This window comes from Hylobates moloch, unplaced genomic scaffold (genome assembly GCF_009828535.3).
Source record: "Hylobates moloch isolate HMO894 unplaced genomic scaffold, HMol_V3 SCAFFOLD_17, whole genome shotgun sequence".
NCBI lineage: Eukaryota > Metazoa > Chordata > Mammalia > Primates > Hylobatidae > Hylobates > Hylobates moloch.
The window spans coordinates 52,233,041-52,259,707 of NW_026652292.1; the positions used below are offsets into that span (position 1 = coordinate 52,233,041).

Sequence of the window (26,667 nt, forward strand, 5' to 3'; positions counted from 1 at the left end):
TCCACTGGGGTGGGGCAAAAGGCCTGAAGACCTTCCTGGTTTTAGGAGTAACAGTGAAGTGGACCAATTCATGGCCCATCGCAAGGTCCTCATGGCCATGGACTGCACCTTAGAATACCTGAAGTGGATGATGTGAAAACTCTGTTACCTGTGGCTTCCCCTGTCTTCTCCTTGCCTTCCACCTTCAAGATGAAATGCCTTTGCTAAATTATCTTAGACATATTGATGTTATACCTTCAGTTCTCACGAAGAGAGAATATAAGAAATGGTAACATGAAGAATATCTTGACAAATTTGCACTCAGGAAGACACTACACTGTCCATCATATTTTCTCTTTGTATAAGAACAAATACAGGAAATTTCTTTAAAAATTTAAAACCAGAAAGATATATTTATTTAAATTAAAATTTTGTTTTCAAAGAGAAATAAATAGTGTACTGGCAGACAAGAAGCTCAGAGTTGAGGTCAATACTCAATTACAAAAACTCTATTAGCCATGGGATATATAAAATATATATCCTCCCTTCCAGCACGTTGTTTTCTACTTATATTTTAATATCCTGCTAATGAAATGCCTTTTATCAAGATATCTCAAATCCTTTTTGGGAGTAGATGAGTTGTGCATTAAAAAAATTCAAGTGGGATGATAAACACGAAGCTTTAAGAATATATTATACTTTAAAAAACCGTATAACATAGTGGCTAAAAGCCATACTACTTGGTTTTTAAATTGCAACCCAGACATTCCTGACTTTGGTCAAGGTCTTTGTCTCTCTCTGATTAACTTCCTTATCTGTAAAGTGCAGCAAACAACAGTTCCTCCATATAGGGTTATTTTGAGGAACAAATGTATTGGAGGAATAAATGAAGCACTTAGAATAGTAAGTGCCAAACATGGTGTGCTCACGGGCTAATGTTAAACTCTATTAGTATATGGTACAATCAAAACGTCCTATCCTATTAGGCTGTGGGACTTTGTCTATTCCAGTGCAACATACAATGCTTACCTACTGTGGCAGATGCTGATGACAGCAGAGATTTGCCCCAGGATCCCCAGCCTGCCCATCCTCCTCCACTTGGAGGGGAATCCACAGCCTGGAGAAAAACAGATTAGCCACAGGTCAGAAATTCAGTAAATCTCTGAATGAAAAAACACCTATTGGTTTGAAACAAAGAGGAGGTTTGGAAAAGAATCACCAACAACCGTATCTAATTGGCTTATAGTTTATAAAGGTCATAAAAGAATATCCCAACCCACACTGCAATGTGTACTTTGGAACCAAATTGATTAGTGCTCATGTTGGCTTCTGAAGGCTTGGTTTGAAGTGAGAAGGGAGTTTGATATTAACTGAGCCTCGATTCTCTCTTATTATTTAGAAGACAGGGAAAAGGCTGCATGGGAAAAAGATATGCATGAGGGCACAAGAGTGATTTGAAAAAGTTCAAAATGACCTAGACCCAGGCAATTCTTACAGGGCTTAAAAAAATGTGCTCTTCAAGGTAGAGTTAACTTTTAAACTCTGGGGCAGTAAGCAGGTGCTTTGGCATGGATGATGAGCAAAGTATCTAAAAAGCATCAATACACCTGGAGATGGATGGGCAGCAGTGACAGGAAGGCTTGCAAAGTAGAAACCTTTGATTCAAGGTGCCCTGCTTCACTCATGGTGACTCCTATAACACAGGGATAAGACTGTCCCTGACCTCAGTGGATTCCAATTCGTTTGCCTAGGTTTTTGGAATTGGAACTGAGAGATTGTGGTTCAGTGTGAACTGTGTGCATGAACAGAAGTTGAAAACTCAGGCTGTGTGGGTGACCACGTTATACCCACCACGCAGACTAAGAATTAACAGAAGGCAGAGTGAGCAGAATGGAGATTGGCTTAGAAATGCTGTTTGGATTCCTGACAGCTTCTCAGTCCCTGGTTTCTGTCCCGCCGAAGGCCCTGATGCTTTCTGATCTTTGGGTTCTATGGGATTCTCTCATATTCTTGTTCATGTTTTTTTAATGTTTTGTTCACTGATATACTCCCAGAGCTTAGAAGAGTGCTTGGAATATAATGAGGGCTTAATAAATATTTGTTGAATAAATGGCTGAAATGCATCCATTTTCTCAGGTATGCATGTTTCTGTTACTTGCAACCAATGAGTCCTGACTCAAGTAGGGAACCACAGCTTTCTCTTTCTATCTGGGAACACATTCTAGAAAACAAGGCAAGAATAAATATTCTATGAGTTACCTATATGGAGAATCATAGCTCTCTTTTACTCAAGAGAGAAGAAGGAAGGAAGGAAGGAAGGGCAGAAAGAAAGTAAGGAGGCAGTGGAAAATTCAAACAGCGTTTGTAGATTCCATAACTTTTGAGTCACAGCTGGTCCATTAGTCATCCCCAACTCCCGACTCCCTTGCTGTTTTCTTTTTTCTTTTCCTTTTTTTTTTTTTTTTTTTTTGAGATGGAGTCTTGCTCTGTCACCAGGCTGGAGTGCAGTGGTGTGATCTCAGCTCACTGCAAGCTCCACCTCCTGGGTTCACGCCATTCTCCTGCCTCAGCCTCCCGAGTAGCTGAGACTACAGTCGCGCAACACCATGCCTGGCTCATTTTTTCCATTTTAGTAGAGACGAAGTTTCACCATGTTGGCCAGGATGGTCTCAAGCCCTTGACTTCATGATCTGCCCGCCTCAGCCTCCCAAAGTGCTGGGAATACAGCCATGAGCCGCCATGCCCGGCCTCCCTTGCTGTTTTCTACCCTTGCAGATAAGGATGGCCATATGAAACAGTTTTCAACCAATGAGATATAGAAATGGAAAAGTTTTTGCTTTCATGATACATGATAATTACAGCAAGTGCCCACTCTTTCCCCTTCTCTTTTTCTTGCCCTGAATGTGGACATGAAGCTTCAAATTGAAGCAGTCATTTTTGCTGCCACAAGGGAAAGGCCAAGGAGTCACAGTCACTGGTCCTGGCTCCGCTGAGCTACTAAACTAACATAAGTAGCTGCCTATCTCCATTCTTTCTATCAAGTGAGAGAAAAAAATATCACTATTTTGTGAACTACTATATGTTGGATTTTAGTTACTTCGACTCAAAAGCATTCCTAACTGATTCAAATGCCACCCATCAGTGTAGAGTACTGGTTAAGACTAAGCTATGGAAGTTAAATTGCTTGGGTTTGACTCCAGGCTCTACTGTTTTGGACAACAAGTTACTCAAGTTGTTTTAAGCCTTCATTTCCTCATTATAAAATGCAAAGAACAGTAGCATAAGTGCCATAAGTATAAGTACCAATAACCTCACCGGTTTGTGAAGATTAAAAGAATAATTCATATAATGCTGTGAGCATAGTGCCTGGCATATAAGAAGTACTCCATAAGTGTGAGCCAGAAATAATGATATGAAGAAACTATACTTTTAAGACTAAGAAGCAAAAAGCTTTGAAAGTTAGCTGTCATTTTTTTTTTCTTTCTGTCTGGAAACAATGAGAAGCTTGTTAACATGAATGGAAATATTCATGACTCATCACTGCCTGCTTTCATTTTTGGTGTCTACATTGATTTACTTCACTTCAGCAATGGAATCCAGTGGCAATTTTACACCATTATGAAGACAGATGGAAGTCAGTGATTAATATCATTCTTTCACAGGACAAATCACTACCTATGATTAGGAAGAGTTAATACAATTAGAAGTGACAGCTTCTGACTCAAATTTATAATATTTATTATGTTCTGACAGTCGGTAATTGACTAGCAAATGGAAATAAATGTTAAATGAGTCTAGAACTTTTTGCTGTATAATAAGTGATTACTTCAATTGCTTTATTAATAAAGTCCTTTGACATTGAGCTGTGACTTCTTGATCAGCTATAAATATTTGTTATCAAATGGCAAATACTCGAATGACTAAAGACATATTTAATATAAAAAAGTTAAGCATGAATTATAAATATATCTCATCACGAATATGGTCTCCACTTTAAATGGACTTAATGTCACACAATTAGGAGATGCTACAACGGGCAGCATGGAGCTGCTCAGATTGCCTATTACCAATAGAGGGATTTAAAAACTTTTTTCTCATCCTCCCTCCGGAACTCCCACTCCTTCAGGTGGGACAACTTCACATCCTAATACATAGAGAAAAAAAAGCCATCAGATGAGAACTCTCTCAACTTCCCGCCTGCTCCCCATAACTCTTGTAACAGCAAATTAGATTTGGCTTAGTCAAGAGGGATATTCAAAATTCAACTGGAGATCATTTAAACATCTAAACCTTTGTGTGGTCCTAAGAAAGAATGCAGGATTCTATCAAGTTCACAGTTCTTTTTTCTTCTTAGGAGACAGAGTCTCAATTTGTTGCCCAAGCTGGAGTGTGTGGTATGATAATAGCTCACTGCATCCTCCAGCTCCTGGGCTCAAGTGATCTTCCTGCCTCAGCCTCCCAAGTAGCTGAGATTACAGGCATGCACCACCACACTTAGTAATTTTTAAAAATTATTTTTTGTACAGACAGGATCTCACTATGTTGCCCAGGCTGGTCTTGAACTCATGGCCTCAAGTGATGCTTCTATCTTGGCCTCCCAAAGTGCTAGGATTACGGGTGACTGCACCTGGCCCAAGTTCAATGTTCTTTAAATAGGAAAGACATTTTCACATCTGGTATCCCATTTAAAGGTCTTTATCATTAAATAGGAAATGCATTTATTTTAGGCTATCAAGTTTAAAGGTATTATTAGACAGAAAAAAACAAAATCCCAGAACTCCACCAAACTCAAAGGCCTTTATCATTTAGATGGAAAACATATGTACCTATCTTAAAGATGAAGGAGCAACTTGGTTGTTCTATTTCCTTGAGCAGATCAAGAATCAGGTGCTGTGTATAACTTGCATCCAGGGATGTGTGCAATGAAACCTATGAGTTTTGTAACTCATAGGGTGATCTATGCTTTTTAATTTTTGTAACTCATGACACAGCTACTCTAAAAAGAGGGTCAGTATGACAGTTGGGAGGATGAAAATTGCTCTGGAGTCTGAAACTCTTGTCAAAATATCTGATTGAAAATGGCCTCAGTTATTTCCAGCTAATTTTCTTCCTTGGTAAGTATGCATCATTCAACTTTGGGAAGATTAAAAATTAAATATAGAAAGGTTGAAAGCATCGAAGGTATGCTATTCATATTTTTGGGCATATTTGGTCTTTTCTGTACTACTAATATTGAAGGAATCTGACCTATTAGGGTGACAGTTTTTGAAAATCAATCAAAAATGAATAATTGAATTATTAGACTTCTGATTTTAAGCTGAAATCATCTGAAGTTTCTGCACATTATTAAGAGGTCTTTAAGTCAACTCTGTACATTTATTTTAGTAGCTTTATAACAATTATTAAGTACTTAGCAAGGTTTTGTATAAGTAAGTAACTCAGGTACTTAAAAAGGAAGTAGAATATATTATAAATGCAGTTTAAAGTATTTAAACGTGTTTAAGTTGGTAAAAAGGACCAAACCGAACATTAACCAAAAGTACCTTGAAAGTGACTGATTTTGCTAGACTTCTAAACAGTGAGATTTGTGAGATTCACGTGAAGCCTAAGGATCGGGTTTTTGAGTTTGTCATCTTCATAGATGGAACACGAATTGTTTAAACCCAATTAAACGTTTGAGTAGTTCTTTTTATGCACAAAATATACACAGGCCTACACCAAAAACCCATCTAAACACAAATCTAAGTACACTACCCTGCGATTCACAATTACTTCCTCCCTTTCATTATTATGGAAATGCACCTTCCTCTTAGGTACCATAGCACCTCCACCTACACGTCTCCTGGCCTGGGTAGGTTGGTTTTACTCTCTCCTAGCTTTTCAGCCTTTTTCTATACAAGCTGCTTCCCTGTACGGGCTACATTCCCTTTTTTTTTTTTTTTTTTTTTTTTTTGAGACGGAGTCTCGCTCTGTCTCCCAGGCTGGAGGGCAGTGGTGTGATCTTGGTTCGCTGCAGTCAACAACTCCCGGGCTCAAGCGATTCTCCTGCCTCAGCCTTCTGAGTAGCTGGGATTACAGGCGCACACCACCGCGCCCGGCTAATTTTTGTATTTTTAGTGGAGACAGGGTTTCACTTCGTTGGCCAGGCTGGTCTTGAACTCCTGACCTCAGGTGATCTGCCCGCCTCGGCCTCCCAAAGTGCCGGAATTACAGGTGTGAGCCACTATGCCTGGCCCAGGCTACATTTCTATACATGCTTTCTAGATAGGTTACATTTAATCATGCACATGATTCCTCTATCTTAAACCAACAAATGAAAATCACAACATGAACAAAATGTTTCTTTCAAACTTATCTGGTGTCTGCTCCACATCTTTCTTCTTCGTCTCTTAAAAAAGGTGCTTATAGTGGCCGGGCACCATAGCTCACGCCTGTAATCCCAGCACTTTGGGAGGTCAAGGTGGGCAGATCACCTGAGGTCGGGAGTTCGAGACCAGCCTGCCAACAAGGTGAAACCCCGTCTCTACTAAAAATACAAAAATTAGCCAGGTGTGGTGGCGCATGCTGTAATCCCGGCTACTCGGGAGGCTGAGGCAGGAGAATCGCTTGAACCCAGGAGGCGGAGGTTGCAGTGAGCTGAGATCATGCCACTGCACTCCAGCCTGGGAGGCAGAGTGAGACTCTGTCTCCAAAAAAGATAAAAATAAAAAAGTGCGTGTCTTCTGTATTCACCTTCCTTGTCCCTCCTCCCTCCACAGCAAGACTCCTGTGCCACTACTTCATGAAATCGTTCTCATCAAGGTCAAGTGGCTTCCTGTTGTCAAAGCCATGGACTAATTTTAGTCTTTTTATTACTTACTTGACCTCTCGGTAGCATCCAAAGCTCACCCACTTTTATATCTGCCTTAGTGTTCTATTCTGATGGCCTGTCTTCTGACTCTCACTTTTTTTCTTTTTTACCATCTTTTAGTATTATGATTTCAGTAATTTACATTAGAATGCTTCTACATGCATATTGTGACATTATGAGTGCTTCTCAAATTAACCTACAATCCAAGTGCTGTCAGCATTCCAATAAAATATGCACAGTCCAGGGTGGTCAGCCAGCATTCTCATCAGGAAAGCCATACTCTGGAGGCAGCTATTTATAGAGATTCTATTATCTGTATCTAGTAACATCTGATGCTTTACCAATTACCACACTGAATTGCAAGAATGGGTTTTAATTGGTAAACATGGTGGACTATTTACTAGCATTCTCAATACCTGAAAGGGGTTCTAGATGGTAAAAATAAAGGTATTCAAGGAGCTGGCTTTGGTGGCTCACTCCTATAATCCTAGCACTTTGGGAGACCGAGGCAGGAGGATCACTTGAGGCCAGGAGTTCAAGACCAGCCTGGGCAACATGGCAAGACCTGGTCTCTACAGAAAAATTAAAAAATTAGCCAGGCGTGGTGGCATGCACATGTAGTCCTATCTACTTGGTAAGGTGAGGCAAGAGGATCACTTGAATGCAAGGCCAGTGTTTGCACTTCCATCCAGGTAATTTTGTGGTGCTCTGTTATTAGGAATTTCTCCCCTTTCCAAGGTCCTTGAAATGCTGTCAGTGTTGTGGCGGGTGGGGAAGGTGGAGTACCTGTTACCAACCAGCTCAATTTCTGTAGCATTCAGGAAGTATACAAGGTGTTTTCAAAGCAAGATCCATTCCATTTGACCAAAACATTTAAGGCAAATGTGGTAGAAGCATACTGATTTTTTTTTTTTTTTTTTGAGACGGAGTCTCGCTGTCACCCAGGCTGGAGTGCAGTGGCTCAATCTCAGCTCACTGCCTCAATCTCAGCTCACTGCAACCTTCGCCTTCCGGGTTCAAGAGATTCTCCTGCCTCAGCCTCCCAAGCAGCTGGGACTACAGGCATGCACCACCATGCCTGGCTAATTTTTGTGTTTTTAGTAGAGACAGGGTTTCACCATGTTGGCCAGGCTGGTCTGGAACTCCTGACCTCAAGTGATCCACCTGCCTTATCCTCCCAAAGTGCTGGGATTACAGGCATGAGCCACCGCGCCCGGCCTTACTGTGCTATCTTCATGAACAATCCTGTTATAATTATTATGTCTGAAATTGGAATGTATAATCTATCAACAGCGTATGGATTTTGAATTAGTAGAGCTTGTATAATTTAAGTCATCTTAGGTGAGAATGGTGTGGCTAAGTTACATTTTTATTACTGTACCAAGATATTTGTTAACAGTAGCACTTAGGATGAAAATTGGGAACCATAGCTCCCTACATGAGAAAGACAGTGTGGAGGCAAAGCAGGCTCTGGAGTCAGGAAGACTCTGCTCAAATCCTCACTCTGCCATTTCCTATTTGGGCTGATTCTTGACATAATCTGGTGGTCCATCTCTTCACCAATACCATGCAAACTGCCAAACCTGCAGCTTATTAATGTCCCACTTTTACTTCCTATGTGTTTTGTGGCTGTTATTGCTATTGTTGTTGTTCTAAGATTAATGAATGAAAAAGTGTCCTAGTAGCCAAAAGAATGAAAGGGCTTGTCTCCAAATACTTTTGAAGTGTTATTGTAGCACCAAGCATTTTAGAGCTGGAATGATACTGAAGATCACCTACTCAAAGAATCATAAAAAGGACCTTGAAAATTCTTTAGACTAAAGTAATTATTCTCAATCCTGGCCAAATATTAGAACCACCTGGGGTACTTTTAAAAATTGCTGATGTCCAAGCCCCATTCCTGAATCAGAATCCTTGGGGTTGGGACCCTAGCATCAATATTTTCTGTTCTATTCTATTCCATCCTACTCTATTTTATTTTATTTATTTTTTTGAGACACAGTTTCACTGTCATTGCCCAGGCTGGAGTGCAATGGTGCAATCTCGGCTCACTGCAGCCTTGACCACCTGGGTTCAGGTGATCCTCCTGCCTCTTCCTGAGTAGCAGGGACTATAGGTGCATGCCACCATGCCTGGCTAATTTTTTGTATTTTTCGTAGAGACAGGGTTTGCCACGTTGCCCGGGCTTCAATATATTTTAAATCTCCTCCAGTGGTTGGTAACATTCAGCTAAAGTTGAGAACTTCTGGTCTAGGGGCTCTTAATTATTTAGGGCATCTATGGATGGCTTCAAAGGGTCAGCGACCTCTTGAAACCCATAAACAAAATTTTGTATATGTTCACTCTATCTGATCCAAACTCCCAGCTGGTCCTCAAATCGCTTCCATAACATCCCTACAAAATGACTGTTCAGCTTTTGTTTAAACACTTGCAGTGAAGGGAAACACCTTGCCTCTGAGGAAGCCCATCGCAGACAGTTCTGAGGGTCAAACCCCTTGAGAAAAGTGGGTGGGAGGGAAGCCCAATCTTGAATACAAGAGTCATAAAACATTAGTCAGAAGGATGCATCAAGGTCTTCATGTGAGAATTCTTCACTTCATAGAGGAAAAACCTGAAGTGTAGAGACATTAGTTTGTCTGGCCCAAGCTCATGGAGTAAATGATAGATTGGAGGGCGGACGCCCAGGGCCCCTAGTTCCCCGTTTAGTTCCTGTCCCTCATGTCATGCTGCAGAGTCACCTCAAGGGGGTGACTTCAGGATGAACAGGGCTGGGCCTCGCTGAGGGAAGACCCCAATTCCCCTCTCCTGTACCACCCTTCTAGAAGGCAGTCCATCCCAGACAGGATGAGGGGAGCAGCCTGTCTCCTCCTTTCATGCGGGGCGTCTCCCACCCCTGCCCGGCCCCACGTGGCTGGAGGTGAAGCCTCCAGGAAAACCCTGCGGGGATAGTCTTCTTGGTGGCCCAGGTGCCAACAAGGAGATCTGGCTTATCTCATACCCTGAGAGATAGGTGCAGGCACTGAAAGGGGAGGGGTGATGAGTGCATTCTGCCTCTGTTCCCCTGGAAGGTGGTGTGTGATGATAAAACAGTGATCTGAAGGCTGAAGATCTCCACCATGGACTTGTAAATATTCATCAAATTTTCAGTGATCTTAAAGAAACATTGACTTGTTTAGGGTGGAATCAGGCTTGTTAATTATCTGGAGTCATGATGTGTGATATTACAATGTTTTCCATTTACAACCAAGTAGCCCAGGACAAGCTACCGTCTCTGAGCCTGGTTGCCACAGGTATAAGCTGGAGTTAGTAATACCCAGGTTTGAACTGTTGGTGGAGTGAATTACATAACATATAAAGTGGCTAGCAGAGTGCCTGGCACACAGCTTGTGTCTGATAATTGGTGGCTGTTACTGTTAATAATACATTTATCAAAATACAAATATTATGACAAATTATTTTCGTATATGTCTAATCTCACTATACAACACATTTCTGATGACAGAGGGGATGTCACAGTACATTTTGAACTCCCAATTCCCACCCACAGAGCTTGGTGCTAGCTCTGCACATGGTAGATATAAGCAAGAACTTAGGCCGAAGTGAATTGAATGACCCATTCTTACCGGATAATTCTGTTCTTGCAGGGGTATTTCGGATCTGGGTTCTGCCTCAAGGCTGATGGAATCAATACACTCAGCAAGTGTATCCTCAGTCACGTCTCCATTGAGAGGGGGCTCCATGGCGTTGGCATCCTGAGGCTGCACAGGGGGCCCAAAGGCAGCAGCCCCTGCACCCTGCACAGCTGCATTTTCATGCCCCTCCCCTCTGGGGTCAGCTGGTGTTGGCTCATGTGAAACTGCAGCTGAATCACAATGCACTTCTGCATCCTCAGGTAAAGAATCACTGTTAGGCATCTCAGTAACTTCTGCTTTGTCTCCAGTGGCTAAGGTGTCACCAGCATCATCAGACATTTTAGTATCTGTCAACACAATTACAAACACCTCATGCTTTCATCGAATTGTTAAGCTTCAATTCAAAGCCCTGGATAAATAAATCTGGTAGGGACAAACTTTTTTTTTTTTTTTTTGAGATGGAGTTTCGCTCTTGTTGCCTAGGCTGGAGTGCAATGGCATCATCTCAGCTCACTGCAACCTCCGCCTCCCAGGTTCAAGTGATTCTCCTGCCTCAGCCTCCCGAGTAGCTGGGATTACAGGCATGTGCCACCACGCCTGGCTTATTTTGTGTTTTTAGTAGAAACGGGGTTTTTCCCTGTTGGTCAGGCTGGTCTCGAACTCCCAACCTCAGGTGATCCACCCACCTCGGCCTCCCAAAGTGCTGGGATTACAGGCATGAGCCACCGTGCCTGGCTAATTTTTCGTATTTTTAGTAGAGATGGGGTTTCATCATGTTAGCCAGGATGGTCTTGATCTCCTGACCTTGTGCTCCGCCTGCCTCAGCCTCCCAAAGTGCTGGGATTACAGGCTTGAGCCACCGCGCCCAGCCTGGCAAACTTTTTTTTAACCGATACTCTATGTAACCTTGTGGGAGACTGAATAATGCAGGGGTCCCCAACCCTGCATTATTCCCTGTACCAGTCCATGGCCTGTTAGGAACCAAGCTGCACAGCAGTGGGTGAGTGGCAGGTGAGTGAGCACAGCTTCCTCTGTATTTACAGCTGCTCCCCATCGCTCGCATTACCACCTGAACTCCGCCTCCTATCAGATCAGCGGCGGCATTAGATTCTCATAGGAGCATGAACCCTATTGTGAACTGCACGTGGGAGGGATCTAGGCTGTGCACTCCTTATGAGAATCTAATGCCTGATGATCTGCCTCCCATCATCCCCAGGTGGGAGCATCTAGTTGCAGGGAAACAAGCTCAGGGCTCCCACTGATTCTACCTTGTGGTAAGTTGTATAATTATTTCATTATAAATTACAATGTAGTAACAATAGAAATAAAGTGCACAATAAATGTAATGTGCTTGAATCATCCCAAAACCATGTCCCCCGCACCCCTTTCTGCTGATCTGTGGGAAAATTGTCTTCCACAAAACCAGTTCCTGGTGCCATAAAGGTTGGGGATTGATGGAGTAATGAATGGCCCCCAAGATGACCATATCCCAATTCCTGGAACCTGTGAGTGTTACCTTACATAACAAAAGCAACCTTGCAGATGTAAATTAAGGATCTTGAGATGAGGGGATTATTTTAGATCATCTGAGTTGGCCTTAAATGTGATCACAAATGGCCTTATCATACGGAGGCAGAGGGAGACTTGATTACAAAGAGGAAAAGGTGACGTGATGGCAGAAGCAGAGGCTGGAGTGACGCACTTCGAAGATGAAGGAAGAGGCCCAAAGCCAAGGAATATGGGTGGCCACCAGAAGCTGAAAAGGGAAAAGAAACCACTCTCCCCTCAAAGACTCTAGAAGGAACCAGGCTGCCAGCAACTTGACCTTAGCCCATGGACACTGATTTCAGACTTCTGACCTCCAGAACTTCAAGAGAATAAGTCTGTGTTGGCAAAAGCCACAAAGTTAGTTGTAATTTGTCACAGCACTGATAGGAAGCTAACACAAACCTACAGGGCTATCTTTAAACTTTCCTGGAGCTCTTACTTGGCATGAAGGACTATGCCTATTGGAACTAAGAGTATTACCTGTATCTTTAAAATTATTGACTCTGGCTTTATTAATTATATTTGTAGCAATAATGAGAACAAGCATAGGAAGGCAGAGTGCAATGGCTCACACCTGTAATCCCAGCACTTTGGTAGGCTGAGGTGGGTGAATCACATGAGGCCAGGAGTTCAAGACCAGCCAAGGTCAGCATGGTGAAACCCTGTCTCTACTAAAAATACAAAAATTAGCTGGGCGTGGTGGCACGCACCTGTAGTCCCAGCTACTTAGGAGGCTGAGGCACAATGATTGCTTGAAGCTGGGGGGTGGAGGTTGCAGTGAGCTGAGATCGTGTCACTGCACTCCAGCCTGGGTGACAAAGCGAGACTGTCTCAAAAAAAAAAAAAAAAAAGAGTAAGTCTAGAAAATACCTGAGTACTTATCAAAAAAATACTTGCCATTTAGCTTTGCAACATCTTTGTCAGAAATTCACAGTGAGAAAGAGACCTATATATACACAGTATTCCTTGTTGGGGACCAGCTGATGAAGGCCTAAACAATGGTTTAGTCAAGGATAAACTTGAAAGGTAAGAAGTGAGGTAGAAACCAAGTAAGGAATGTAGCCATTAAAGCAGAAAACCCTTTTAAAGTTACAAATTATTGATAATCATGTAAAGCAGCACTATTCAATGGAACTTTCAGTGGCGATAAAAATGTTCTGTCTCAACAAACTAAGTATTGAAGGAACATATCTCAAAGTAATAAGAGCCTTTTATGACAAACCCACAGCTAACACCATACTGAAGGGGCAAACCTGGAAGCATTCCCCTTAGGAACCACAACAAGATGAGGATACCCGCTCTTACTACTTCTATTCAACACAGTAGTGGAAGTCCTAGCCAGAGCAATCAGGCAAGAGAACGAAATAAAATAGTAAGAGAGAAAGACAAACTATCTTTGCAGATGATATGATTCTACACCTAGAAAATCCCATAGTCTCTGCCCAAAGGCTCCTAGATCTGATAAACAACTTCAGCAAAGTTTCAAGATACAAAATCAATGTACAAAAATCAGTAGCATTTCTATACACCAATAATGTCCAAGCTGAGGGCCAAATCAAGAATGCAATTCCATTTACAATAGCTACAAAAAAACCCAGAATACGTAGGAATACAGCTAACCAGGGAGATGAAAGAGCTGCACAACGAGAATTACGAAACAGTGCTCAAAGAAATCAGAGATGACACAAATGGAAAAACTTTCCATGCTCATGGTTAGGAAGAATCATTATTGTTAAAATGGCCATACTACCCAAAGCAATGTACAGATTCAATGCTATTCTTATCAAACTACCAATGATGTTTTTCATAGAATTAGAAAAAAATATTCTAAAATTCATGTGGAACCAAAAAAAGAGCCCAAATAGCCAAAGCATTCCTAAGCAAAAAGAACAAAGCTGGAGGCATCACACTACCCAACTTCAGACTATACTACAAGGTTATAGTAACCAAAACACCATGGTACTGGCACAAAAATAAAACACATAAGCCAACAGAACAGAATAGAGAACTCTGAAATAAAGCCACACACCTAAACCATCTGATCTTTGACAAAGCCAACAATGACAAACAATGGGGAACGGACTCCCTATTCAATAAATTGTGCTGGGATAACTGGCCAGCCGTATGCAGGAGATTGAAACTGTTCCCCTTCCTTACACCATATACAAAAATAAACTCAAGATGGACTAAAGACTTTAATGTAAAACCCAAAACTATAAAAACTCTAGAAGAAAACCTAGGAACCTAGGAAACACTATGCTGGATATCGGCCCTGGCAAAGATTTCATGACAAAGACTCCAAAAGCAATTGCAACAAAAACAAAAATTGACAAGTGGGAGCTAATTAAACAAAAGAGTTTCTCCACAGCAAAAGAAACTATCAACAGAATAAATAGACAACCTACATAATGGCAGAAAATATTTGCAACTATGCATGTGACAAAGGTCTAATATCCAGAATTTGTAAGGAACTTAAATCAACAAGCAAAAAACAAAACAAAACAAAATAAAAACCATTAAAAAATGGGCAAATGACATAAATAGGTATTCTCAAAAGAAAACATATAGGTGGCCAACAAGCATATGAAAAAATGCATAACACCACTAATCATTAGAGAAATGCAAATAAAAACCATAATGAGATACCATCTCACACACAGATTTTCCCAATAACTCAGAGCTGTCATTTACCACGCCTTTACCCTCTCAAGAATATATAGTATCAACAGCTATCATTTATTGAGTGCTTACTTTATCCATGCTCTTTAAATGTATTATCTCCTGTGAGTTGAATGTTATCAGCTCCATTTTACAGACAAGGAAACTGAAGGTCAGAAGTCACACTTTTAGTAAATTGTACATTTGAAATTTGAACCCACGTCTGACTTTGAGACTGAACCACATCAGAGCCCTATCAGCAATGCCATCTGCCTCTTTTCTTACATTCAGTCAGTGGCCAAATCCTAGAGGCTCTTTATTGAGAATCTATCTGCATTCTTTTACTCCTATTCTCACGGCAAGGTCCTCATTATGGTTCAGGATGACTATTTCAGTATATTGGGTTCCCCTGTTCACTGCAGCTCTTCCCCTTACTTCCCATCCTTCACCTCATGGCTCTAATTACACGGCTCTCCTACTCACACATCCTCAGGAGCTCCCCCTTCCTCTCCCTCCTGAGATGAGGCCGCATGCTTCAGCTGGTATCCAGGGACCTCTGGGCTCTGATCCCACCAGACTTACCTCCCACGATTTCCTACAAAACCTTAAGTGAGACAGTATAAATATCTGTGCAATGCCTGGCACATCCACAAGAGACCCTCGGGGGCTGTTGGTTCCATATGTTGTTCTTTTGCACATTGAAGGCCCAGTTAAAATGACTGCCTCCTCCATTCTTCGTTCCTCCAGGTTGAACATTTTCCATCTGAACCCTTCTGAGGGCATTTTGTGTTTATCTTACTTTAGAAAGTTAAAGTCCTCTTTGATTAGAGTTGCTTCAGTTTTTCCTATGATTTGTAAATTCTATAGAGACAAAGACCTTCCTTGTTTTGTATTCATATTCTACATAGTACTTGGCATGGCTTCCTGTGCATCGTAGGAAGCTCAACAAATATGCCTGTTGAGTTAGATTAATATTTGTGTACAGACACTCAGGAGCTCTCTTACAGCAGATGGTTCCAAATGACTTGACATTTCCGTATTGTCTTTCTTTTTTTCCTTCACCTCCCAGTTAATTGAGTTAGAATGTATTCGTATAAGCAAAAATATCTGCCAGACCTTGAATTCAGTGATAATATTCCTGTAAACAAGTCTACATGTAAGAATGGCAATGAATGCAAACTTCCCTCGAGCTGGTATACAAAGTTTAGGATATTCAAGGTTGGCCATGGGCTGTCAAGGAGCCGGGTTCAAGCCTAGCTGAAATAGTAAAGAATGATAGAAACCCACTGTATAGAGAAGGGGTAGTATTGTGGGTGGTTTATGGGAGGTGAGTAGAATTGATGGGGGCTGCTAAAAAGGCTGTTGTCATTTGGAAGTTTACAAAATCTTTGTGAAAACCCCTCTCTGAATCAGGCCTAGCCTAGGACAGGGTGTTGGCAAACCACAGTCTGCTGGCCAAATCTTGTCCTCTGCCTGTTTTGGTAAACACAGTTTTATTGGACCAGAGATACACCCTTTGTTTACATATGGGACCGTCATGGTTTCTCCGGCACTACAATAGCGGAGTTGAGTCATTGCAACACAGGCCATATGGGCTGCAAAGTCACAAAGCCTAAAATATTTACTATCTGGCCTGTTTCCGAAAATGTCTGCTTACCCATGGCCTAGGACTTTGCTTGATTGCCATGGCCTAAAGATTTCCCTGTCTTAATTTATTATCCTCACATGAGTCGTATGGACACAACAATGAGGAGAATGGTTCATGAATAAATGATACCTTGCCATCACTTTTATTCTCATTTTTTTAAATCAGTAGATGGTAGACATTGTCCGATCTTTTTATTTCTTTGTAAGGTAATTTGAAAATCCTTATTATTAATCTGGATTATTAAGAAGTCCCAAACTATTTCACTTTTCTATAAGCAGGAACATCAGAGTAAATCCGGCTGTGATAAACTCTTATGGGTAAATAAAAACCATTATGGATGCCTGAGTGTACAAGCCTTGTCCTCGTGTGTTGTTATCTTGTTCATGAAGTATTCTAAAATAGTTCAGCATATACTATGTGACACGTGCATGTTACTTAGTTTTAATTTATGTCCTAAGGGTGACATCTAAAGTGCCTTATTCAGGAATATACTATCCAGGGGTCTTTAGTAAGCACTTAAAAATCTATAATGAGGTGTCCACCTCTTTTTAGAGGGTTCTTCTACCATCTTCTCTGATGGGCACTCCAGGGTATGCTAATTAGCATAAGGGATATGAGAAATAATTTTTCACTGGTGACATGAAAGATGCCTCAGACATGTGGATTGGCAAGAAATAACGTACAGGTGCTTTCTCTGCTTCTGTACCCAAGACATGAGATTGCACTGAATCCAGCAGCTGACTTACCCTTTGGAGTAGGGTTCTTCTAGGTTCTCTAGCTGAATACAGGACTCCAAAGCCTGAAGGTGACTAGAAGCTTAGCTGAGTCCTGCCTCTAGAACACAGGCCTAAAAGGACAGTGAGCTAGGACTTCCTTGAGCTTATAAGAACAGACTGGTTAACTAAGCCTATTTGCTAATACCTGTGTGGGTTTATGGCAGAATTCCATCAGTGAACTTGGATTCATGGTAATTTAGCTCTTGGTAGGGAAGTTGCAGAGGCTAGGCCTGATTCAGAGAGGGGTTTTCACAAAGATTTTGTAAACTTCCAAATGACAACAGCCTTTTTAGCAGCCCCCATCAATTCTACTCACCTCCCATAAACCACCCACAATACTACCCCTTCTCTATACAGTGGGTTTCTATCATTCTTTACTATTTCAGCTAGGCTTGAACCCGGCTCCTTGACAACCCATGGCCAACATTGAATATCCTAAACTTTGTATACCAGCCCTTACCTATCTCTGATGGCCAAATTACCTTAGGTCAGTTTACCCCAACTGTAGAAAAAGTGCTGCAATAAAACTCTTCTCTGTGGCTGCTCTGCATTCAACCAACACAAACCATCTCTTCAGAAATACCCCAGAAACTCAGCTGTAAGATGTTAAAAGGGCTTTGTTAAAAAATATTTATGGATTATTGTCAAAAAATATTTATGGATTATTATTTAAAATATTTATAGATTATTGTTTAAAATATTTATGGATAATTTATAAATTTTAGTAATACTAGATCTTTACATCTGTTAAATTTAAGAATGGTCATCAGTCAGGCACAGTGGCTCACATCCCAGCACTTTGGGAGGCCAAGGCCGGCGGATCACTTGAGGCCAGGAGTTCCAGACTAGCCCACCCAGCAGAGTGAAATCCCGTCTCTACTAAAAATACAAAAAAATTAGCTGGGCATGGTGGCACGTGCCTGTAATCCCAGCTACTCTGGAGGCTGAGGCATGAGAATTGCTTGAACCTGGGAGGCAGAGGCTGCAGTGAGTCAAGATCATGCCACTGCACTCTAGCCTGGGTGACAGAGTGAGACCCTGTCTCAAAATAAATAAATAAATAAATAAAAAAGCCATGCAAGATCAGCCCTAATTCAATTTCTAATTGTAAAAAAAAAAAAAGCGTCATGCAAGATCAGCCCTATTTCAATTTCTAATTGTGTGTATCTCTAATCCATATTTATCTCTACTTGTTACAGGTCTAATTTTCCCCAAATCAAAATGAAAAAACATTTATTTTTTGTTTGGTTGTTCTGGTAGACCTTTATCGACTGTGGATGCTATCATGATGGGGGAAATGTAATCATTTTTCAGACTGTACCCTTTTGTATGAAACCACTAGAAACTGTGTGTTTGAAATACACAACTGTTTCTGAGCAGGGGCTGCTGGAGTCCACCAGGATTACAGTTGTGACAAGCACTGTGTTTTCTGGGACGGTTTCCACCTCCGTCTGGGTGTTCCATAAGCCAGACCGTTTTAGAAACCTTTCCTGATTTATGGTTAGGAACATTGATCACTGTAGCCATGTCTCGTGGACTGGAGGCTAGGGAGACTCAACCCACAGCAACAAGGAGGCTGCTTCAGGAAACTCTAAGGAGAGGAAGGGTGGCATATAAAGAAGTCTTTGTGTGCTGGGAATAAGTTAGTTTTTCATGAGTAAATTCATTCATCACCTAAAATGCTCCCAGAACAATGCAAGGTATTGAAGCAGCAACATCACAGCTCCAAAAATAAGTATAAAACAGAAGACATGGTCACTATCCTTCAGAAATGAATCATCTGTTTGAGGAGCTAACACAAAACAGTTGAAAAGTGATGCAAAACAGCACAGCAAATCAAGGACAGATGTGCCTGAACTACACTGACCCTGTGCAAGGGAGAACCTTGAAAGTGTCTTTGATGTGGTGATTCAGGCCTGGTGGGATGAGAGCATGTGCAAATGTCCAAGCATCAGGGATGGACTCTAGTGATTCAGGACAGGTGTCTGAGAGGCCAGGACACGAGGCTGCGTGGAGGAATAATGAGAGGTGGGAGCGATGGTATTCTGAGGTGGAAAGAGTTGTGCCTTGCAGGCATCAAGGGATGTGGCCTCTCGTCCCAGTATCCCTTTGTGGGCACACAACTTGCTCATCCTCACTGCGCTTACACCTGCTCCTCTGTAAAGCTAGGATGGACAAGCTGATCTAGATGCTTTTTTTCCAAACCCCACCTGCAGTACTGGGGCAAGTCTGTGATGACAGAGAAAAATGAGGACAAGATCGCAAGTTTTTCATATATCTAAATTTATTAAATGTAAAGGACTGCCTTCATCTTTCAAGTTTAGCCTTTGTGCTTTTTCTTGGTATTAAAATGTCTTTCATTTTATGAAATAGTAGTGACAGTGGATGGATTTTTTTTTTAAAAATGGCCTGACTTGGCAGCATAAAAATTTGGTTATCATGATATCCTGTGTGAGGTCATCTCCCCCACTTAAAAAAAAAAGTGCCGGTCAGCGAAGGACCAGGAATAAAAACTCTGGATGAGAGGCTCTTAATGAGGTTGTAGCAGTTCGTATGAGTTTGTATAAAGCTTGACAAGTCTATGTACCCAGGCCCCAGCCTATTCTCTGTGTGGCTGCCAGGCATTTTTGGACCTATTTGCTCCCCTGTTTAAAAACCATTAGGGGTAAATAGCTTCACACTTCCTGTCACAATCCAGCTCCAATCTCTCTCCACCTCTTGCAACTCTCAGTACCCTCCACTCCTGCCTCACCAGTCTTTTCTCCATTCCCCATAACTCTTCACATCTCCCTGCCTTTGCTTACGCTAGTTCCTCTGTCCCGGTGCTGCCCTTCCTCCAGCTGCCCGGCAAACTCCTATTCCTCTAGACACCCAATGTCTAATGTTACCTTTCCTTCTGAATTTTTCCTTAATCTGCCCCACTCCTTCCAATGAAATAACTGCTACCTCTCCTATGTTTTTGGCACTTTGCACAGATTTCTATTCCATGTATTTACTTCTGCATTCTGTCTTCCAAGACTGTGACCAACAGCACCTAGGTTGGTTTCTGTCCCTCAGATATTTACTGAATTGAAATACATTGTGTTTGATATTAATAAAAGAGAAATCATGTTTGATGTAAGCCTGGTCAAATAAAGAAAGACAATACTTTTATGGTCTGAATCGCTCAGATTCAAGAAGGCCCCCTCCGACCCTCAAATTCCTTCTGCACTGTCTCACTTGTGCCTCAAGTCCATCCCTAACGTCTCATTCCTTCACTTAAAGGTTACAACGTAAGAAGTTTATCAGATTCTTTCCCAAGCTCAGGCTTGATGGAAGAAAGGAGGGCGGGGACGCAGGCATATGGGTGGGGTAGGGCAGGAGCCACTAGGCTGCAGAGAGGGCAAAAAGAGGCTCTGAGGATAGAGCCTGTCTCGTTCTCAGTTGTCATAGGTTGGCTGAGGTCACAGGGAGTTCAGAGGACACTGATTTAAAAAGCCACCTGCCTGTGTCCTTCAAGATGTTTAGGATGGGAACTGATGGGATCAGTAGGGCGTAGGTAATGCTCTCACAGCCCACAGAGAGAAGTCTTCCTACTTAGGAAAACGCAGTGACGTTCAGGCGCCTGGTCTGAGGTGCCTGGAAATACTCACCGGATGGCAGAGGCGAGGGCTAGCCGACCGGGTGGAGGGGGCCTGGGGATCTGGGGTAGGGAGTGGGACCCATCCCGGGGGCTGCGAATGGAGGCGGTGCCTGCTTAGAGTGTTGGCTGGACTGGAAGAGCAGGGCGTGGGTCGGCTGCTGGGGGAGGGGTAATTCGAGGGGAGCGGGGAGGTCAAGGCCTGAGCTCCCTGTGCCAAGGCCGAGGGCAGGCGCACCCCGGGACGAGGCCTCTGTCTTACAGGGACCTGCTCCCTTCGTGCCCGGGCTAGGGGACCCTGCAGCCCGCCTGTGACTCGGCCCCGAGCCACTGGGGGCACTTTTCCAGACTTGCTTGGTGCCAGGACTGGATACTTTGGGAGGTCCAGGCAGGCTCCGCGGAGGTTCACGCCGACCGAGGGAGCAGACACTGAGTGTGGGCGTGTGGGTGTGTGCATGAGCGTGGACCTGGAGCGACACACACTCACACACACACACTCACACGCCCGCACCCACGCAGGGCCCTCGGCCGCGCCGCCCCAGACCCTCACCCCAGAGCCGGGTCCTCCCAGACCACGGCTGCTCACTAACGCAGAGGGCAGGATTCGTGGGTCCCGGACGAGGCGCCACGGTATGGTGTTCCCACCACCCCCGGGCGGCCGCCCCCGCGCTCGCCCGCCCCCCAGGGAAGGGGATGGGGACCCGGTGCCCGGGGCTCTTACCGCTCAGGCGGCCGAGTACGCGCGGGAGTGCCCGGCGGGTCCCGCCCCGCCACGTCTGCAGGGCCGGCGGGGACGCGGCCGGAGGGCGGGCGGCTGGAGAGGGGGCCCCGCCCTGCCTGCGCCCCGCCCCACGGGGAGCGCCGCGGGGACGCCCGGCCAGCCCCACGCTGCGAGGGCCGGGCCCGCGCTGGGCGAGCCTCCTGGAAACTTGGCTTGTCCCACCCCTGTGCCAGCGCAGAGAGCCAGAGCGCGCCCCCTGTCCAGCCCAGGGCGGGTGGGTCTCGGGGTTCGCCAGATCCCTTTCCTTTCCTTAAAAGCGCTTGGAAAAGCCCCGCCGTGTCACTGGGAAGAGGTCGCTCAAGTTCAGCCAAAGTTTGAGCTCCTGATTCTGCGTTAAGCAGCACTCACTTGCCTTGTCGGTGGGAGTGTGATAGATTTAAAACAAACAAACAAACCCCGAACAAACAACGAAAACCCACTTTCCAGCAGGCCAGTTTGGAGCTGTGGGTCAAAACTCCGATGTATTAGCTTTGGCCTAGGAATTCCACATTTGTGAATTTGTCCTAAGTAAGCAGTCAAATAAATATGTATGTACAAGGATGTTTGTTGTAGTTGTTTCTGCGGGAGGCGGGGGGGGAAGCCGGAGACAATCTCAATGTCCCCCAGTAAGATTGGTGAAGTAAGCTACAGTAACTTCAGACATCGAATATGTTGTAGCCCTTAAAAATGAGAATTCGTTGACATGGAAGGAAGGCCACGTATTAAGGCCTTCCTCAAATATGGCTTAATATGAACTCAGATGCGGAGGAAGCGCAGTGTTTATAGTATTAACTAGTTTTGTAAACAATTTTGTATTTTATATAAAAGTCGGAGGAAATACAATTTAAAAATAGTGATTCTTTCTGAGCGATGTGTTTAAGGCAGATTTCCTCCTCTTTCTCCCACTCCATCCCCTCTTCTTTTTAAAGAATTATAAATTCAAAGTTAAAGAAAAAATAGCCTCAGTTTCTCCCCTTCAATATCACTACCATTTTTTATAGTGTGTGGATCCTACCGTAGTTTTTCTAAGCTTATATAAATACATGTCTACATAAACAGCTTTTTGTTTGCTTTTTTATAAAAATGGTGAGATGTTGACATATTTTGTAAATTTTCCGCTATTTATTACATATTATAATCATCTTTCTTGGTCAATACATATCAACCAAAACCACTCTTCTAAGACTTGTCTTATATATTGCAATATGTTTGTAATTATATTTCATTCAATCATTCTCCTACTGACAATTAGGTTGCTCCTTATATTCCCGTTTCTTCCATATATATATTAATTAATTTATTAATTCATTTTTTTGAGATGGAGTCTTGCTCTGTCGTCCAGGCTGGAAAGCAGTGGCGTGATCTCAGCTCACTGCAGCCTCTGCCTCCTGGGTTCAAGCAATTCTCCTGCCTCAGCCTCTCGAGTAGCTGGGATTACAGGTGCGTGCCACCACACCTGGCTAATTTTCGTATTGTTTAGTAGAGATGGGGTTTCACCATGTTGGTCAGGCTGGTCTTGAACTCCTGACTTCAGGTGATCCACCCACCTCGGTCTCCCAAAGTGCTGGGATTACAGGTGTGAGCCACTGTGCCCCACTATATTTTTTATTTAATATTTTTATTAAATATTTTTATATTAATAATTTTTAAGCTACTGAATATTTATTTTATTTTATTTTTTAGGGGGACAGAGTCTTGATCTGTGGCCTAGGCTGCAGTGCAGTGGCACCATCTCCATCTCCTGGGTTCAAGCGATTCTTCTGCCTCCCGAGTAGCTGGGATTACAGGCACCCGCCACCATGCCTGGCTAATTTTTTTGTTTTCAGTAGAGACAGGGTTTTGCCATGTTGGCAAGGCTGGTCTCGAACTCCTGACCTCAAGTGATCTGCCCACCTCGGCCTCCCAAAGTGTTGGGATTACAGGTGTGAGCCACCACACCCAGCCTGTTATTTTTAAATTCATAGAAAAACTAGAAAGTTATCTTAATGTGAGAGTGGGTGGAAACTGCTTTAAATTGAGATCAATAGCTTTTTTGAATTGAGCCAGACTTTGAAACTTAACTAACACTTGGCTTCTGTAACTCAGTTTTTCCACCTCTAAAATAAAGAGCATTGCTCGGCACCATCCCTTCCAGTTCTGGCTTTGCGAGTCTTATCAAATTACGTTCCAGATGCAACAGGTGTGTTTTGGTGTAGCATATACACAAATGTCTGTGCCTGGGACTTCTGCTCCTGCCCAGAGACAGCAAGCACCTTTGCTAACCTGCCTTCCCTTCCCTGCTGAGCCATAACAGCCCAATCAGATGTTCTCTTTTTAAAGGGCTGAGTTCCTCTTCTCCTTTGACCCAAGCCACACCTATCCAATAAAGAAAATAAAGCAAACTATCCTGGCAACAAGTTTGTTTTGTTTTGCCAACTGCAAATTTCTCCCTTTTACTCATGTAGCTGCTTCCAGGACTACCAGATTTTATTTCAGACATTTTATTTATTTGCAATGTAAAACATTTTAAGTTCATTTACAAATTTTCTGGAGTATTTAAAATATATAGAAAAGTAAAGAATAATATGACAAATATTTGTGTAAAAATTGTAGGAAATACTGTGATGATATCTAGATTTAACAAAATTTTTTGTGGTATTTATTTTAGGATTTTCTTTGTAAAGAAAAAAAATGTTACAGATATGTTTGCAACCCTATGCCTTCCATTGTCCACCATCTCTGCAGGTAGCCATTTTCTTGAGGTGGTTGTATATCCCTCCCACCCATATTTATTTCTTTCTCTTTTAGGAATGAGGTCTTACTCTGTCACCTAGGCTGGAGTGCAGTGGTGTGATCACGGCTCAGTGTGGCCTCAGACTCCTGGGCTCCAGCAATCCTCCTTGCCTCAGCCTCACAAGGAGCTAGGATCACAGGGTGCCACTGCACCCAGCAAATTTTTAAATTTTTTGTAGAGTCGTGGTCTTGCTGTATTGCCCAGGCTGGTCTCAAACTCCTGGCTTTAAGCAATCCTCCAGCCTCAGCCTCCTCAAGTGCTGGGATTACAGGTGTAAGCCACCATGCACAGCCCCCTCTCACTCATATTTCTAAACATTTGCTGCATATGTCCTCACCCACAAATGCATATATAATTGTTTTTCAATCTTTTAGAATATGAAGGACATCCTGTACACTTTTTAACTTGCACTATATTTTTGAGAATCATTCATATTCACACATGTAGCTCTAGCACATTCATTTCAAAGTCTTCATAGGAGGGTATGAATATGCCACAATTTATTTCCGGATGGATCTACTTTATTGTGTTTCATATTTCACTCAATTACACATAATGCTACAATTGACACATTTGAATATATTTTTTAGTATCTCGGCAAGAAATGGAATAGCTCGTTCCCCTTTACTAGACATTGCTGAATCGCCCTTCATTATGGGTCAACCATTTATTCAACATAACTTTTCTGAAAGCATGCACTGTGTACCAAATACGGCTGCAGGTGCTTGGAACACAAAAGAAGCAAAGCAAACTCCTGGTATTCAAGAACTTACACTCAATAGAAAGGGAGATAGACCTTAACTAGAGGGTCTATATGAGGTGGTGGAGTAAAGCAGGCTATAGAATCTACACGGTTTAGGGAATGATGGGTAGGACCAACTGTGGTCAAGGAAGTCTTTACTGATAAAGTGGCATTGCAATGTAGACCTTAAGGAAGTAAGGAAATGAACAGTGGCCATATCTGTAGAAAGTCTCAGGCAGTTTGGGAGCATGGATGATGCATTCACAGAAAGGTAAGGTGGCCAGTGTGACTGGAGCAGAGGGAGGATAGGGAAGAGTAGAAGAAAATGAAGCCATAGAGATAGTGGAGCCTGAGAGATGGGCAGAGGGATTTTGGTTTATACTTTGAGTGAGACTGGCATCCTTATGGCTTTTGAGTATGATTCTAGTATCTGACTCTAGTCATATTGGGATTGGGTGAAGGTGGGAGGGGAGAGAAGGATGGAGGCTGGGATACCAGTTAGGAGGCCATTGCAGTTATCCGGGTGAGAGATCATGATGTCTTTGACCACCATGGGAGTAGTGGGGGACATGAGAGGTGTTTGCTTATGGACATATTTCAAAGAAAAATCCAACAAAATTTGCCTATGGATTGAATGTAGAGTTTGAGCAAAAGAGAAAGTAATCATTAATCACTCCAAGGATTTTAGTCTGCACTACGGAAGAGTAGAAATATCATTGATTGATATGATGAAGGATGCAAGAGGGGGCAGGTTTGGAGTTAGAGGTAGTAAAGATTCAGGTGTTTGGCTTGCAACAATAATGGTTTAGCAAGCATTTAGCAGGTTACTGAATGTGAGAGTCTGAAGTTCAGGGAAGTCTGGGCCGGAGATAGTAAGCGAGGAGATATCAGCCAACAGATGGTTCTGAAGGACCAGGATGAGAGTGCATGAAGTTAGAGATGTGGTCCAAGACTAAGTCTTGGGTATTCCATGCCAGAGATATAAAGAGGACCCAGAAGGAGACTGGGAAGGAATGCCAATGAGTTAGCAGGAAATTCAGGGAAGAGAGAGTGGGGAGTGGGAGTATGGGGTCTAAGAAGTCAGGTAAGAAAACATTTCAGGCTCTTTCAACTGTGTTAAATGCTGCTAATAGTTCAAATAAGCTAAAAATTGATAATTGACCATGGATTTGGCAATGTGGTGATCGTTGGTGACCTTGAAAAGAGCTATTTCTTCTGACTGGTGGGGAAGGAAACCTGATGGAAGTAGATTTGAGAGAATGAGGAGGACAATTAGAGATAGTCAGTAAGCAGCTCTTGCAAGGAGTTCTGGTATACAGAGGAGCAAGGAGGGGAAGGTTGTGGATTCAAAGGGAGTTTTTTTTTTTTTTTTTTAGATGGGAGAAATTATTTTTTATTTATTTATTTATTTTTTTGAGACGGAGTCTCACTCTGTCGCCCAGGCTGGAGTGCAGTGGCCCGATCTCGGCTCACTGCAAGCTCCGCCTCCCAGGTTCACGCCATTCTCCTGCCTCAGCCTCTCTGAGTAGCTGGGACTACAGGCGCCCGCCACCACGCCCGGCTAATTTTTTGTATTTTTAGTAGAGACGAGGTTTCACCGTGGTCTCGATCTCCTGACTTCGTGATCCGCCCGCCTCGGCCTCCCAAAGTGCTGGGATTACAAGCGTGAGCCACCGCGCCCG

At 42.9% G+C, this 26,667-nt stretch overlaps 1 protein-coding gene across 1 annotated transcript in view; it reads right to left on the bottom strand.

The window, feature by feature from the left end:
- Positions 1-21,465, bottom strand: part of FAM114A1 (family with sequence similarity 114 member A1) — a 73,644-nt gene extending 52,179 nt beyond the window's left edge. Inside the window, exons 1-3 of the mRNA XM_032135537.2 lie at positions 21,432-21,465; positions 10,453-10,808; positions 1,009-1,096 (exon numbers count right to left, since the gene is read on the bottom strand). Coding sequence (XP_031991428.1) covers positions 1,009-1,096; positions 10,453-10,800 — 436 coding nt within the window. The 5' untranslated portion in view covers positions 10,801-10,808; positions 21,432-21,465. The remainder of the gene's footprint in view (positions 1-1,008; positions 1,097-10,452; positions 10,809-21,431) is intronic.
- Between the last annotated feature and the right edge of the window lie 5,202 nt (positions 21,466-26,667).